General features: G+C 46.7%; 2 protein-coding genes across 3 annotated transcripts in view; both read right to left on the bottom strand.

Annotated features, from left to right (window-relative positions):
• Positions 1–10,374, bottom strand: part of GNB5 (G protein subunit beta 5) — a 34,612-nt gene extending 24,238 nt beyond the window's left edge. Inside the window, exons 1-3 of one of the 2 annotated variants that reach the window (XM_044438885.1) lie at positions 8,077–10,374; positions 5,215–5,326; positions 665–801 (exon numbers count right to left, since the gene is read on the bottom strand). In XM_044438885.1, coding sequence (XP_044294820.1) covers positions 665–801; positions 5,215–5,326; positions 8,077–8,202 — 375 coding nt within the window. In that variant the 5' untranslated portion in view covers positions 8,203–10,374. Of the gene's footprint in view, positions 1–664; positions 802–5,214; positions 5,361–8,076 lie in introns of those variants that run through there. The other variant, XM_044438884.1, reaches the window with a different exon arrangement.
• Positions 10,375–11,216: 842 nt separating this feature from the next.
• The window catches only part of MYO5C (myosin VC), a 43,896-nt gene continuing 39,875 nt past the window's right edge, over positions 11,217–15,237 (bottom strand). The window contains exons 38-41 of the mRNA XM_044438762.1: positions 14,227–14,509; positions 12,776–12,950; positions 11,860–11,940; positions 11,217–11,767 (exon numbers count right to left, since the gene is read on the bottom strand). Of these exons, the coding sequence (XP_044294697.1) occupies positions 11,615–11,767; positions 11,860–11,940; positions 12,776–12,950; positions 14,227–14,509 (692 nt within the window). The 3' untranslated portion in view covers positions 11,217–11,614. The remainder of the gene's footprint in view (positions 11,768–11,859; positions 11,941–12,775; positions 12,951–14,226; positions 14,510–15,237) is intronic.

Here is a 15,237-nt window from a genome sequence, read left to right as displayed (position 1 = left end):
AAATGAACAAATACAGGAAAAGGAAGCAAGAGAAAGGGAGTATGTAATGGGAAAGTAAGTCCTCACATATCAGGTGAACGAGGAGTCAAATTATCAGATCATAACATGCTGATTTAGGGACAATATCCTAGGAATCAAATTTATGCACCCCATAAAGGCATTGCAGAGGTCATTGTGGAAGGCACTGAAACAGTGAAACACTGGGGCTGTGGAGAACATTCTGGACCTCCCAGAAGCTTCTCCTTCACTTCAAGAAAATTCAAGAGCACAACCAGCAAACATTTTCCCTAGATTTTCTTCTGTGCCTTTAAGAATAGCCCCAAATCTCAAAAATTTAGGCCGGTGAAGCTCTTTTGGACAAGAAAACCTTCCACTGCATGTTGAGTGGCTTCTTAAAAGGTACGTGAGCTAAGCAATAGTGCTAAATTAACTGCTGCATCCAAGAGGTAGAAGGCATTAGCTGTGGAAGAGTTGGTTCAAATCCTCTAAGCCACAAGTAACTTCAGACCTGTAGTATCTAGTCTGCCTTTTTACCTTTTGATAGTCTCTGCTGTTAAACGGATGGCAATGAGGAACCCTTCCTGAACCAACCCAGGAGCTCTCTTCTTCTCGCTCTGCTCTAGCGCTACAGGTGAGTCAACCGCCTCAAAAGGCACCTCCTTACCTGAGAAGAGCTGACGATCCTCCTCTTATCTTTGCACCAGTCCATGCAGAGCACTTTGTTGCCATGTCCTTTCAGCGTCCTTCGTGTCTTCATTACAAACTGACCCAAAGCCTCCACTCGCTCCGCCACCTGATGAACTGCAAGGGATTCACCACAGTAACTTGCCATGCGCTGCCACAACAGCTCCCCCCTGAACAGCGGATGGATGCAGGACTGCGTGCGACACTTTGACAAAAAGTTTAAAGTTGTCAACAGGCCCGTAGCTAGAATTTTCGTATATGCTGCAAGTGGATAGTCCCTGAACCATGGATTGTTGCTGAAGCATGTCTGAACCCAACCTCGCTAACAAAATATGATTTCGCAAGAAACCAGTCACAGTTCTCAAGCCAAGAACCAACCATGGATTCTGTTCATCGGTGCTACACTGTTAAACCATGGTTTGTTAGCACAGCTGGATTCGGCCAAGACAACAACCCACATGTCAACAACTACCATACTCTGCCTGCACTCAACCTTTGAATGCGGTTATGGAGGTTGTCTGAACACAGTCTTGTCTGGGTCTGCCAGGTTACAGGATAGGAACTGTTCTGCAGGATAAGATGAGCAACTGCAATTTCTCCTGCCTTGTCATGATAAAAGAGTCCCCAAATGTGAGGATTTTAATGAAATATGAAAGAAGTATTGAGTGGGAAAAACTGCAGCCGCCTCATTTTATTCTGCAGCACACTTCAGAATTTAACCATTCAATAGAGAGACCATAGCTAGGAAAAGACTCCTAGCAGATGTCCCCTTTCTTCAGGTGGAGCACTGAAGGCCAGGGCCAAAAGGCGACTGAGGGGGCCCTTCTAATTGACTTTCCTGGCAATATTGCCACTTTTATTTTTGCTTTTTGGCAGGACTCCCAAACTCACTAGCAATGGGTAATGCCTTTTAGCTTACTTGGCAGAAGCTCAGACAACCCATTTCTGTCTCTTTAAGTCTCAGGTTGATGGAGTATTAGCCTCCCAAAAAGCATGCACTTAGAGAAATAGGAAGGATGCTGTTTTCAGCTGGAAACCAAGAGGAGCACTCTTGCACAGCTTCAGCACAAAGGCCAGAGTCAAAATGATCGTCTTTGCTTGCACAGAACCAAAGGTCAGTGGATGAACAGCCATTGCTAGTGCTGTAGGCCCATAGCCCACTTCTGGCTCTGGCTGAACAGCTTTACCTAGATTCCCTGGCCTACATGTGGTGCGGAGTTAAGAGCATGAGCTTCCTCCCTGCCATAGCAGCATGTCTGACCCAATCCATATCCTAGATAAAATCCAAAAACTGACCTGTTCAGCTTAGACCCATGCGTGGCTTTGGCTATTATTCACATACGACTTGGAGTAATATTATGCCTCTGTGTAGAATCAAATGGTGTTTGGGAAGGGAGAGGAGGTGTACTCTAGCTCCTTACCACATGAATTTGGGCAAACTGAGTTTTATATTGGAGCATATCTAATTCAGACAGAGCAGGGCACGGCAAGGCACAGTCTGTCAAATGGTTTCTCCTATGCTACCTTGTTCTCTGAGTCTGATACTGAACATCCACCCAACCCAACCTGGCTTAGAAGAGGACTCCAAGATAGAAGAGGCATCATCCTACACTGGAAACATGGCTTTATCAGAGTCTTTGAATTCAGAGTACCACCTACACACAATTCTCATCTTTCCCAGAATGGCCTGCAGCTGCACAATCAAAACTGCTGGTGTTCAGAGTAGCCGGGCTTCATGAAGCCCCTGAAGACCTCTGCATCTTGCTTAGACAACAGCATTTCCTAAGACAGCGCCTTGCATCACAGAGCTGTCCAGGGTCCTGCCAGTCCCTGCCTTGTCTGGGCTTGCCATCCAGCTTTACTGGACTTGGCTTCGCTATACCCTTCCTGACTCAGGCCTACCCTTCACATGAGTGCAACTGCTTCAGATCAGCTCCCCTGGGAACCTTGGGCTGAGCTAGCTAGGGCTTAAGCAATCCTCACTAAAATGCTCAGCTTTTGCACTCTCCAGTCTCAAACACTTCATAGTTCATGTAGCACTTAAGTTAGGCCAACCAAAAGGTCACAAAAATGGACAAGCTTTCAAGGTCCCAGATCTGTTCATCTGGCAAGATGTTACAAAAGGGAGGAGGAGAACCTGATGAGATTGAAATCATGGGTTTCATATTCTGCATCATCACAACCTTGAGATGAATTGGGGAAAGAAGGGCCTGCTATGCCAACTAATAGGAACCTTTCCTGTCTGAAAGTTGTGTATGTGTTTTGATATATATGACTAATTGATAAATCTCGCTGGGGAATTATGGGAACTGTAGCCTAATAAATCTGGAGGTGCCTAAGTTGAAAAAGGCAAACCTAGAACATCAAGCGACTAAAACAAAAGATCAAAAGCAGTTATGCACATTACAGAACCCCTAGTTTCATGTAACACACCTTCTTGCTCAAGGCATTTGCTCACACAGTCACCTTCCCAGAATAGAGCTTTAACCTAAAACAGGAAGATAAAACTATGGAAGCAAAGTCCCTGTTCTCCAAGAGTCTTTGCCTGCAATTCCTCACAACCTCAACCACAGAGATGTGGCTTGAGGGGCCCCATTTGGGAGAGGCTGATCTGAATGCATTTCAGACATGACACAGGGGAAGCAGGTGCTAGAATAGTTATAATAACCTTGCCATGCTGAAATAGACATAATATCAGAATTGGATTGGGGCTTAAATGGACCTGGGTTTAAATTCCAGCCAAATGGCTCACTGCATCACCTTCAGTCATTGTCTCTGAGCTCAGCCTAACCTAGGCTAGCTTAATGAAATGTTGGGAGGATGAAATAAAATTATCATTACCCTAATCTCCTTGGAGGGGAGAGAAACCAATCTAATAAGTAGATCGGCAATGATAAACTTAAGCTCTTCAGATGTTGTTGAACTCCAACTCCCATCAGCCAATGGTAAGGAATGATATAGGCGTTGGAGTCCAGCATCTGTGGGAACAAAGATGTCCCAACCATCAAAACAGATAATAATATGATTAGTAGTGATTATTTCTACAACTCTATGCATTAAGAGGTCTTCTTCTCATCTCCCCCAATAATATCAGGCTAAATTTAACACATTGCTCATTTCTGAGCAGCCGACTCTCCTTCCCTCTCCTCTGAAGAGCACCATAAATGAACAAGGATCAAGACGCATGAAGCATGAGAGCCTCAACAATTAGACAAAATCTCTCTGTCAGGAAGTGACCAATTATGCTGTAGTTCAGCATCTTCCAGGCTGGTGTTCATCAGGTGCAGCAGTGACCGGTGACTCAGATGCCAGTGGAGCAGCATATTCACTCCAGGTTTCAGCTTGAACCTTAAATGAGGTTTGGCTCCATAAAAGTTCAGATCACTGCATTGCCCCACTGACATTGGACTGCGCAGCCTCCGCTCTCTAGATGTGCTGGATTACAACACTCATCATCTCCCGAACATGTCGGCAGATGCAGCCCAGCACGCCTGGAGGACACCAGTTTGGGAGAGCCTGTGGTGTGGAAACAGACTGCCCCTCCGCCATTCCAGCAGGAAAGTCACATGCAATGGGGGAAGGCATTCAGAAGAAAAGGGAATCATTTTTTCATCCAGGATTAAGCAAAAGTGGCTCCGGGATGCAACTGTTACAAGGGGCAGAAGCCAGGAAACTACGCCCTGGGCTTGAGGGCCTCCCAGCATCCTCTGCAATTCCTTCCATGGCCCACCATGCCACTTGGGCAGCGCCTCACCATCTGCCCCACAGGTGCTCCTCAACTCTTCTGCATTCCTGGTACAGTCAAAATACCGCGTGTGGAGCCTTGGCCTCTTGCCCCATCCAAGCACGGCATTCTTGGGTGACCACAGGACCAACACGGAAGTTTGCTTCTGCTGCGCTCCACCTTGACCGCTCTCTAGGCAGCCCTCTGGAGGGCCCGTGGGAGCCTAGGCTTTGGCCCCGCGCCCCAGCCGCTGCCCCCGCCGCGCGCCCGCGGCCCCCCTGAAGGCTCTCTTGCCCAGATCCGCCGCCCCGCGCTTGCAGGGCCATTCCGGGCACCGCGCCCCCCTTCCGCGCAGACCCACCGCGCGCACTTTCGGCCCCGCAGCTCGCCCCCGTCTTGCTCCGGATCAGCCACGCGCCCTCCCTCTCCCCACGCCCACGGACCGCGCGCGCATCTGCCCAAGGGGGGCTCCCCGCCGCGGGCGTCTCCGGGGCGGCTGAACAAGGAGCGGGACCCCGGCAGGGGGCGGAGCGCGGCGCGGCGCGGCCCCCGCGCAACTCCGGCAGGGCGGATCTGGGTCGCTCGGCGCAGCACGTCACGCGCCCAGGCAGGCGACGGCCGCAGCCCGGACCCCCCGGCCCCCCGCAAGCACCTCCCGGGGCAGCAGGCGCAGGCCGCTCCGCCGCCGCCGCCCGCCCCGCGCGTGTTGTGCCCCCCGCCCCCGCCCGCAAAGCGCAGCCCAGCCCAGCCCAGCCCAGCCCAGCCCGCAGCTGCGGATGGAGGGCAGCGCCCGCGGCGCGACTTACGTTCCACATCGTGCAGCTTGGCTCGCTCCTCCTCCAGCTTGCCTTTGAGGCTCTCGGCCTCGTTCTTCAGCGAGGCCAGGGTCTCGTTCTCCTGCAGCCCCTCGGTTGCCATCTTTGCAAGGGGAGCGGCGAGCGGGAGCGGGAGCGGGAGAGACGCGGGCAAAGTGAGACGGGGAGGAGCTCCGCGAGCGCCCGCCCCCTCCGCGCTGACGGACGCTCCGGGGCTGCCGGCGCCCTCGGGCACCCGACCCGGGCGGCGCGGCGCCCCCATCGGCGTGACGCGGAGGCGCGTGGCCACGCCTTGAGCCCCCGGGGGCGCCCGGTGCGGGGGCGCCCGCTGAAAGCGAGGTCCGCGGGCCTTGGGGAGCGGTTGTGCTGGACCCCCCTGGATGGGGTGCCTGGCGCACACAGGTCCTGCCCCGCCCCGTTTCTGGGATGGAATACCTTCCTCTCCTTGACTGTGCACCCGCTTTTAGAAATAGGGGTATCCTTAGCAGGCAGGGTCCTTCAAAAGAGGCGCACGCCCCTTAGAGCATTGGCACATGAGCGCATACAAAGGGTTGGCCGGTTGATCCCGAGCCCTCTCTCTTTTTGGTACCTAGCACCACGCCTGCGTGGGATGCATCTCAGTCGCAGGAAACTGCCGGCAAAGGGCAGACAACTCGTGCCTGATGCAGCTGGGACTGGACCATGAAGCCCAAGGCTCCCCTGCTCACACACGCACAGCCCTACTCAGATTTATGCATGTATTTTGTTTCTACACTGTCCAAATAAATAAACCTCATGGGCAGTTCACAGCCATTGAAACCATAAAATGCAACATAAGATACACTGTAAAACTTCCAAGTATAAAATAGAAGTAAAAAAGAAATCTTTATGTAAAGATTTAACATAAAATGGAGTTTGCATCTGGGTTTGTGTTATTCCAGTTTTCCTGACCGTGCTATGATTTAAGTGAGTGTGAAAGGCAAAAATAACAAATAAAGCTGTCCTACTTTGAACATATCAGGAAAAGGCAAAATTCCCTGGAGAAAACAATCATGTTACAGAAAGTTGAAGGGCAGAGGAGGAGAAGCCCAAAAAGGAGATGGGCGGACTCCATCAAAGAAGCCACAGCCTTGAACTTGAGAGAGCTGAATGGAGCTGTGGAGGAGAGGTCACCAGGAATCAGAAATGCACATAACCTCAACAAAAGGTTGAGAAAAAATGAAGGATTGTTTATTTAACCAATACTTCCCAGTTCAATTAGTCAGCATCTGTTTTGATGGAGGCAAATGCCCCATCCTAACTTGGAGGGCAGGAGTAATGTTTAAAAATGTAATAAATGAAACATTTAAAATGGATTGATTGGGTGAGGATGGGAAGGCACAATGGACTTTCTCTAAGATATGGTTTATTTTGAAGCAAGGGCTTTTCCGCAACGGTGCGTTTATTGTGTGCTCGTCATTACTCACAGCTGTTTATGAATTCTTAGACAACCTGTGTCTAGCCAGTATTTATGGTACATTTCTTTTTAACAGATGGGAAAATGGAGCATTTAAATATGAAAGCCGAAAAACCGCAATCTCTTTTTCTGTATTTGTGTTCTTCTGCTATACCACAGTGCTCCCTAGAGGTTATGCAGTGGAACAACAAGAAGGCAAATACTTGTGGAGCAGAGACAAAATAAAAACTCCAAGCCCCTTTTCTTCTTAGAAGTGCTACAGCCGTCCTGACTCTGGTATAAGTTGAAGGCCTATTATTCAACAACTTTGTGGAAGCTGATCAAAGCTGGTTATGGCCTGGATGAGAGATCCCCAGGGAACTTCCAGCATGCAGACTTGAGTCCCATGATGGATGAAAAGTGGGATATGATGAAAGGTCATCTTATCTCAATTCTCAAAAAACAAAGACTGAAATAGAGGCACTCATAAGGGAGTTCATTAACACAGTTAATTAGCACCAGCTACCATGGGTGTTTTTGTATAACTTCTCATTCTGTTTGATATGTGGGAGGTCTGATTTTTGCTTTTTCTGCTTTGCCTTCATACAGCGCTTCCCTAATTGAATTTTTCCACCCATAGCTTGAATCAGGACTGGGGATTTTTATAACCATGCCAGGATTTTTCTGTTCTGACCTCCACTGCCTTGTTAATATGCCACTGCAATGATGTCACTTTTAGGTGCTTGCCACTGCTTATTCTTTCCGCTTTCATGCTCTCGGACCTCGCTCTTCTCCATTCTTCCCCTACTGATTTAGAAAAATCTATGTATCAAGTGAGGTGGTTTCTGATCTCTGAAAACGTGTGCCATATATCATGAAGATATATATCATAAAGAGATATAGGTATAGATATAGATATCTTTATGATACCACAAGAGTCACTGTGACTTTCCCATTGGAAAGGGCACCGGTCGACCCCTGGCTGAGTAGCACACAGCTGGTAAAGGCATGGAAGCCCCGCTGGAGAATAAACACTGCAGTTTATGGGTGAGTCAGAAACATCGAATGGAGCCTGTTTTATTTCTTTATACGTCTTTATCATCCATAAATAGCATCAGTGCAATCAAGCCGTTACCACTCTTGAAGGAGAGAAGAGGGAGGAGGAGGCAGTTACTCAGCTGACATCTGCAAGTGAAGTGAGCACCATAGTGCTCTAGGAACTGAAATTCAAGCCTGTGGTGTCCTTGATGGAGTTAGGCTGAGGCCCTGTACCCACTTTTCTGGAAGTAACTTCTGTTGAACTCAGTGAGGCTTACTCTTGAGTAAACACAGATAGGATTGTGCTGTTATCTAATCACTCGTGCATATACTTTTTCAAGCGGTGTACAATATAGGCATATTCATGAATATCGAAAAAGCACTAAGATGCAATCTCATACCATTTCCACACAGAGCGAGCAGTAGCTGAGTTTTTCAGACTTGCGATAAATCTCCCGAAGGGGCCTCTCTTTGGAACAATTGTCACATGGGCCAAATACATTGGCCAAAAAGGTCTGGTCACACATGGTTGCTAGTTGCGAGCGCTGGCAGAGAGTAGAAAAGAAGACAGGCAGATGCTACAAAGAGTGGCAGAAAGCTTTTCCTGGTACTTAACAGCATCTTAAATAATATATACTCTACAGCTGAAGGCAGGACAAGTCTTTTAATCTCAAGAAAAGCACAGCCACATTAAGCAAGAAAAACACCTTGGTATTACAGTGGGAGTATGTATCCACCATATGTTTAAGCAGGGTTTCCAGACAACTGGACATTTAAACAGGTTTGCTTCTTTCCTTTTCTTTCTGGAAAAAAACCCAACGGTGCTCTTGGAAGGAGGTTCAGGAAGGTGGGTGTCATACCAACTGCTTGGACATATAGGAAGATAAAGCTTTTAAAAAACCCATCAATGTAAATAAAAAGATTGAGTGTGCTGGATATATCCAGATGGAATGTACGGTAATCGTGTTTTAGCAAGCTGATTAGAAGCCTCCTTATGAAGGCTTGCCTTAAAAGGCAGGGTAGGAACAGAATAACCAAGCTAAGCATGGCCTCTTGAAATCTCCCTTAATATGCTATCCTATTCTAGCACTATACTTGCTTTAAGCACAATATTGTAATCAATTTTCTTACCTTCTTTACTCCGAGTGAGCACTCTGATGCGTGGCGAGGCAAGAAAATAATCAGTCTGTAACTAGAAGCACACAAGGACAAACTTAATGCTAAGGTAATCTACTTAGAAGGTATTAAGGCACAATCCTGCTCCTTTGTTTGACGGCATCTTCTACATGGCTAGTTCTGGAGACAAACTGATCTTCTCAGCCACCAAAGGCAACTCTCATGGGAGGAAATGAAAATCCTTAAGCTTCGCCGGTTGCGCCTGTTTGCAGCTTTGGAGCTTCCTTGCTTTATTCCCTGTAACCTGCTTCCAGCCATGCCACCCGAAAACATTCCCCGCCAAGGCGCATGGCAGATTGCTACAGCTCAGGAGGCACTTTCCCAATGGGAGACATCTTGAATCCATTTCTGTTGTGTTCAGCTTCCTGTCAGCCATTACCTTGCTCATGCTTAGCCCATACTAACAGCTAGAAAGTTGCTTTACTCTGGCGTAGGGATGTTATTCCTTAAGCTGACCCCTCAAGTCTTACTTATCCAGTGTGCTGTGGCGGCCCTTATTTTCCAGCCAGGCCTTAGAACATGGAATCTAGTTAAAATAGTTCACCAGGCTCACACTCAGAAAGTCTCATAGCACCTGTTTTTCCTGAATCCCACTGTTAGGTGTCCGTGAGCCCCAAAGAACCCCTTTTGGAAATCTCTGCATTATTTGCGAGGTTTCACCACTGAATTACTTGCTCACTGGCACTGGAAAACTCGTTTTGTTGTATCTTGTGCGTGAGGATCAGGCCAGCTGGACCAGAAATGCTTCCCGGTTCTTTTTCTGCTCTCAAAGGTCACCTGAACTTCTCAAGAGGTCCAGAGTTAACCACTATGAAAATGTAACACAATAATAACTGTAAGAGTATTATTCGGCTGTTGTTGTCAACCAGTCTTAGGCAGCTTCCTGGATGGAAAAGAAGCACAGGCAGCTTCTCCCAAGTGCACTCACAGTTTTCACGTATGGCGATGCAGGATTACGACCATTAACCAGTGAAGAGCCGTCTGTTCTTACGGGAGCAAAGAGCAAAGATGTCTTCTGTGCTCTCATTCTTGTTGATGCTTGTTCCTGTGAAAATCGTCAACATTTCCTTCCTGCTAATGTGTGACTCACCTAACACTTTCACAGAGAAATACAAATATGCCAGGACTTGGTTACATCCACATGCATACAATTTGTTAGGAAGTCTTTTCCACTAAAGCAGCAGAACTAACTTCCAACTAACAGTGCACTATGCAGGCCCACTCAAAAGCCTACTGAGTTCAATAGAAGTTGCTCTGGGAAAGGTTCTAAGATTGTAGCTTTAATGATGTATAGGACCCTAGTTGCACTGTATGGATCACCACACACCCCTCAGGGCTGAAGCATGGAAATGTGGAATACGAGAAAACACGAAGCGTTTAAATGCAACCGTTAAAGGCTATTACATTGCAATGCAATGCCAAACTTTCTGGAATGTGGAAAGATGGAAGCCAAGCCATAATTTCTCATTTCTGAGAAGCATTCTGCCTCCTTCCACCTGAAAAAGGCCAGTTAGGCAGGGCTTTTCCCAAATATTGTCCCCATTTGGAGTGTGACGGCCAGCACCCTACATTGTATAGGATGCGAAGGGATGGCCAGGCTGTTAATGCCCTTTGTTTCTTCTGCCATTATCAGCAGAAGTTGGGGAAGAGGAGTAAACAGAGGGGAGGCTGCTACTGGCACGGGTGAGTCTGGCCACCAAGAACTACTGAAGGATTTCTCCTGCCCATGCAGAAATTCAGGGGAAGCCTTACTAACACTCCTGTTCACAAATATGTGGAATTCCAAGAGGCCATTTATGCAGAGCTGTGTTGAAAGCACCAAACACACGGCAACCAGGTAACCGCCTGATGAGCAGGAGGTGCCATTTGCTTCTGCAGATTCTGGATTGTGCATTTTTGCAACTCGCCTCCACCTAGAAGCATCCGCTAATACTATACAGAAAACAGGCCAAGATGTAGCCTCCATGTCACAGACTGCTTTCTACAGAAGAAACTTATGGTAGGAAAATCTCAGTTTCCCCCTCTTCTAGGCTCCCTTCAGTCTGGCTTTCCAACCAATTTGGAGACAAAATCTGCACTGGTCAATGTAGCAGACATCTTGCATCAGGAAAAAGACAGGTGTGTATCTGAGTGGGTTCTGTTGGATTCCTCAGCAACTTGAGCATCTGAATTGCCATGCACCAAATCGAGCCGAAGAGCATTATGTTGCAGTGCTTTCGGATCATCCTGGAAAGCAGATCTCAGGTGGCAGCGCTGGGAGACTCCGGTGTGAATTCACCTTATCAGGTTTCCATTTCTTACCTGAATTGTTTGAATATTACCCTATGCAACAATGATTGGACACAATATATTAACATGCTATGACTGACACTGTCTTGTATCATTATATTAAATATCCAAGATGTTTAACAACTTCCTTAAAATATACATATGCAGTGATGGAAATTTACAAACAAGATTATACAAACACTGTAGCAAAAGTGTTACAAAAATTGCCTTGTTAATCCTTCATTGCAGAAAGTATTTCGTAATATGGGGAACCACCATGGACTAAAAACAATCGTTTTAGCTTGGCTGGGTCCAAAATGAAACATCTGAAGACTACAAAGAGTTCCACTCTAAAACCAGAAGAAGGGAGACAGTTTGATTTCCAAATGCTTTTCAGGATTAACCTCCATACTAAAAAGTTGACTTCACAGTGACTAAGGAAGCACTTGAGTGACAATCATTTACCCTTCCAGCAAAGAGTCAATGTACAATCTGTTATATTCTAGTAAGAAAGCCAAGTTTGAAACTGCTGGGGATTTCTATCATTTCCAGAGCATGTGGAGAGGGGGTGAAGGGAAATGTCACTTGGAAGAGGTATTTTGTATCTAGCATCAGTTGTGAAGAATTTTCTCTGTTGTTCAGCATAGCCTGAAATTAGAATAGAGAGATGAGGAAGTAGCAGGAACTAAAACCAGCAATGTGAGATTAGATTAGATTAGATTGTGATTTAATAGCCATACCTGGACTTTACGAACAAATGATGGAGACACTCTCTTCTCAAAATCATCTATAGGAGTGTAGGAGTTGAGGATTTTTACTGTCTGCAAAATTAGTTGAACAAATTAATCAATTCCTGCAATATGTAGTCTAAAATTTGAAATTACAGTTCCACAACCAGAACTGAAGTAAGTACTGGGGTCATCCTGAAAAAACAGCAGAATGGAAAATAACATGGGAAAAGGAAGTAGCAGGTTGTGAAGGGAAGCTAAGCAAAGACGATAAACCCGGTTAGATTCCTTTTTTTTCCAGATTATGCCTGAGGTTCTATGATCACAGACATAGCAAGAAGGGCAAGAGGCATGCTTTAAGAAAGAAAAATAGACAAGAGAGAAACAAATTGTAAGACATCCCAGTAATTATAATAAGAGAACAGAATTGTGTTTTGTAAACGGAGCACGGTCGTCATCCAATCCACAAGAAGGTTGAACTTGCTGGTGCCAGACGATCAAAGAGAAGGGAGTTCGCATCCGTTCTGGTGAGCAGCTGAGGATTTTGATGAGCACAAGCCACAGGCTAGTTGCTCAGGGCCTTCCTTCAGCTCCCAGCCTTAGAGAAATCACAGCCTACAGTCAGATGAGGGCCCTTTAGCAGTCCATTCAGCGCCTTTAAAAAGAGCGAAGCTGACCATACGATGGGTTTCCTTGCCCTCTGCTGAGACAACGCTCTCCTATTGCCCAAACAGGAGAAATTTCCAAGCAGTAGGACCCACACGTTCACTTGCAGAGGGGCGGGCAAATGTGTGACCCTCTAAATGCTATCGGACTACAAATCCCATCAGTCCTAACTGATGAGAGAGTGGTGAAAACCGACGAGAGCTGCAATCCAACACCATCTGGAGAGCCACAGGTTGCTCACCTGAGCCCAGAAAAGCAATACCTGCACTGCAGAAAGGGCTGTGCAGCGTTCAGAGATTTCCCTGGCGTCGTCATCTGTGGTCTTTTTGACCTGAAGGAGCCATGCTGCCTGGGAAAGAGGCTCTAATGTCTCCTTGGCAGAACTGCCCTGCAGATTCTTGTCCTTAAGCCATTCTTCCAGGTAGCTGATGTTACACCTGGGGTCAACAAGCAGAAGGAAACATGGTGATTTTTTTCCATCTCCTTTTGCCCAGAAGATGGGGTGCTCCCAGCTGGAGGGCCTCCAGGACCTCACAGTGAACAGGCATTGTGCACCTATTTCCTCTCGTTTTCCACTGAATGGATCTTCTGGCGCATGGAAAAACATGGAAATCAATCGTGAGAAACGTTACAGGCAGAAGAAGAGTTTGACTGGTCCCACCATTAGATTCCAAGAACAAGGCAGGAAAAAACTCATCAAGAATCTTCCTAGGCAATAGAAGCATCACTTCACATTCAGCTTTTCCACAGAAAAAAACGAGACATGAGAAATATAAAACCTTGTGTTAAGTGCCTCCAGAGTAAACACGGATGGTCAGGCATAGTTTCTATGTTAAAAAAATATTTATTTTATTTCTTTATTTAGGGAACTTCTATGCCGCCCCATTTGCCGAAGCCTCGGGGCGGCTCACAACCATAAATAAGTAGAATCCTATAAAACAATATAAATTAAGTCAATATAAATTAAGTCTCCCTGGCCAAAGAATAAAATAAATAAATAATATGAACAATTAAAATAACGTTTGAATAAAAAGGTCTTCGTCTGGCGCCGAAAAACAAATAATGGCGGCACCAGGCGAACCTCTCTGGCGAGCGCATTCCATAGATTGGGCACCACCGCAGAGAAAGCCCTCCTCCGAGTACTTACCCTCCTAATTTCCTTCACGGAGGGTTCCCGGAGAAGGGCCTCTCCCGCTGATCTAGGACTTTAATTTATTAAACAAAATAATTAACGTTCACAATCCTAAGCTGCTTTATTTTGGAATGCAACGTAGAAACTGAACTTTTTTTCTGTTGTTTCTTCCTAGCCGCATTCACACATTAGCAAGATGCAAGTCTTTCAATGAAGATAAGAATCCGTGACAGTGAGACAGGACAAGACAATCTTTTTGAAGCCCCAAACTCCCCCTTCTGTGCCAGCCAAGACATTGTGCTCCTTCACATAAATCCAGAGCAGCATGCTGCACTTCCAAGCTTGTTTAAGGGTTTATTGTATGTGTCACAGCATACACCTGGCTGGAAGTTCATGGGAATTGTAGTCCAACACTTCCTAAGAGCACCAGGCTCCTGCTCCCTTTACTGGTTTGCTGATGTGCTTTTACATGATCCAAATTTCCTTTGCATTTTGGCTTGCATTATGTTGCCATTAGCCAACTCTGAGATTTTTTTAATTCACTAAAAGATACCGTGATTTGTGAAACAATACGGGTTTACCTTATCTGCATGCCTTTTCGGCAAGAGCACATGTCCTTGCGGAGGAAGAGGCTGTTCAGCGTGACTGCCGCTATCAGGAAGAAAAGCTGCTTCATCACGTGCTTCACCAGCTCTGCGTCCAAGCCGTTGTGACACATGGTGCTGTAAAAATAGCTGAGCTGCTGCAAGATGGACGTCATGGTGTAGGCATCTGTATCGTCAATGCTGGACGAACGCTTGCGGAATCCGGTCGGTTTCAAACCAGAAATCCCTTGGAGGCTTTCGTACTCCAGCATTCCCGGCACTGCAGAAGGGAAGAGCGAGCGAGCACATTGCAAGGGCCTCTCCAAACACTCGCGGCCGTTTGGCTCCAACGCAAGCCATGATGTCAAAGCCACTGAACGCTCGTAAAGATCGGCGCGCTTGTTTTTGCAGCGACGCAAGCGGGGAAGGCCACCGGAGTGGGCCGGTTTGGAGAATGCCAGATTCAGCGCACATTTTGGTCTGGGCCAAAAGCGGAAATGCAAATGCTAAGGGAAGCTGCCAGATAGTTCTTGAAGCAGAGTCTCAAACTGCACTATCCATGCTTCCGTTCACACAAACTTATGTGATGTTGTGATCTATGAATAAATTACTAAAAATAAATATTTGACAGGGTACAAGTCCATGGGCAATAGCCCACTTTTGTCTTTAAACACCATTAATGGTTTCCAGCAATACCTCAATACCTCATGTAATTCTTACAAACCTCCATATCTGCACGGGGGGAGGGTGCCTCGCACCCTCCTGAACAACTCTGCGGCGCCAAGCGAAAACCTTTTCAGTGTCTAAATATTTTAACAGTCAACCCAGTGGGTTTTATGGCTAAGCCAGTTTGTACGATCTGGCTTATAAAGCGCTGCCCTGCCCGGTTGTGCCTGCTATTCTCATTGGTTTTACTTTTACAGCATTTTATGAGTGCATTGGTTTTATATGCCTTGATGAATTGCACTTCTGATTTTAATGTCTGTGAACTGTACAGAGCACCCATGC

The sequence above is a fragment of the Varanus komodoensis genome, unplaced genomic scaffold (genome assembly GCF_004798865.1).
Source record: "Varanus komodoensis strain SLA01 unplaced genomic scaffold, ASM479886v1 scaffold33, whole genome shotgun sequence".
In the NCBI taxonomy this organism is placed as follows: Eukaryota; Metazoa; Chordata; class Lepidosauria; order Squamata; family Varanidae; genus Varanus; species Varanus komodoensis.
This window is presented reverse-complemented; position numbering and strand designations above follow the sequence as displayed.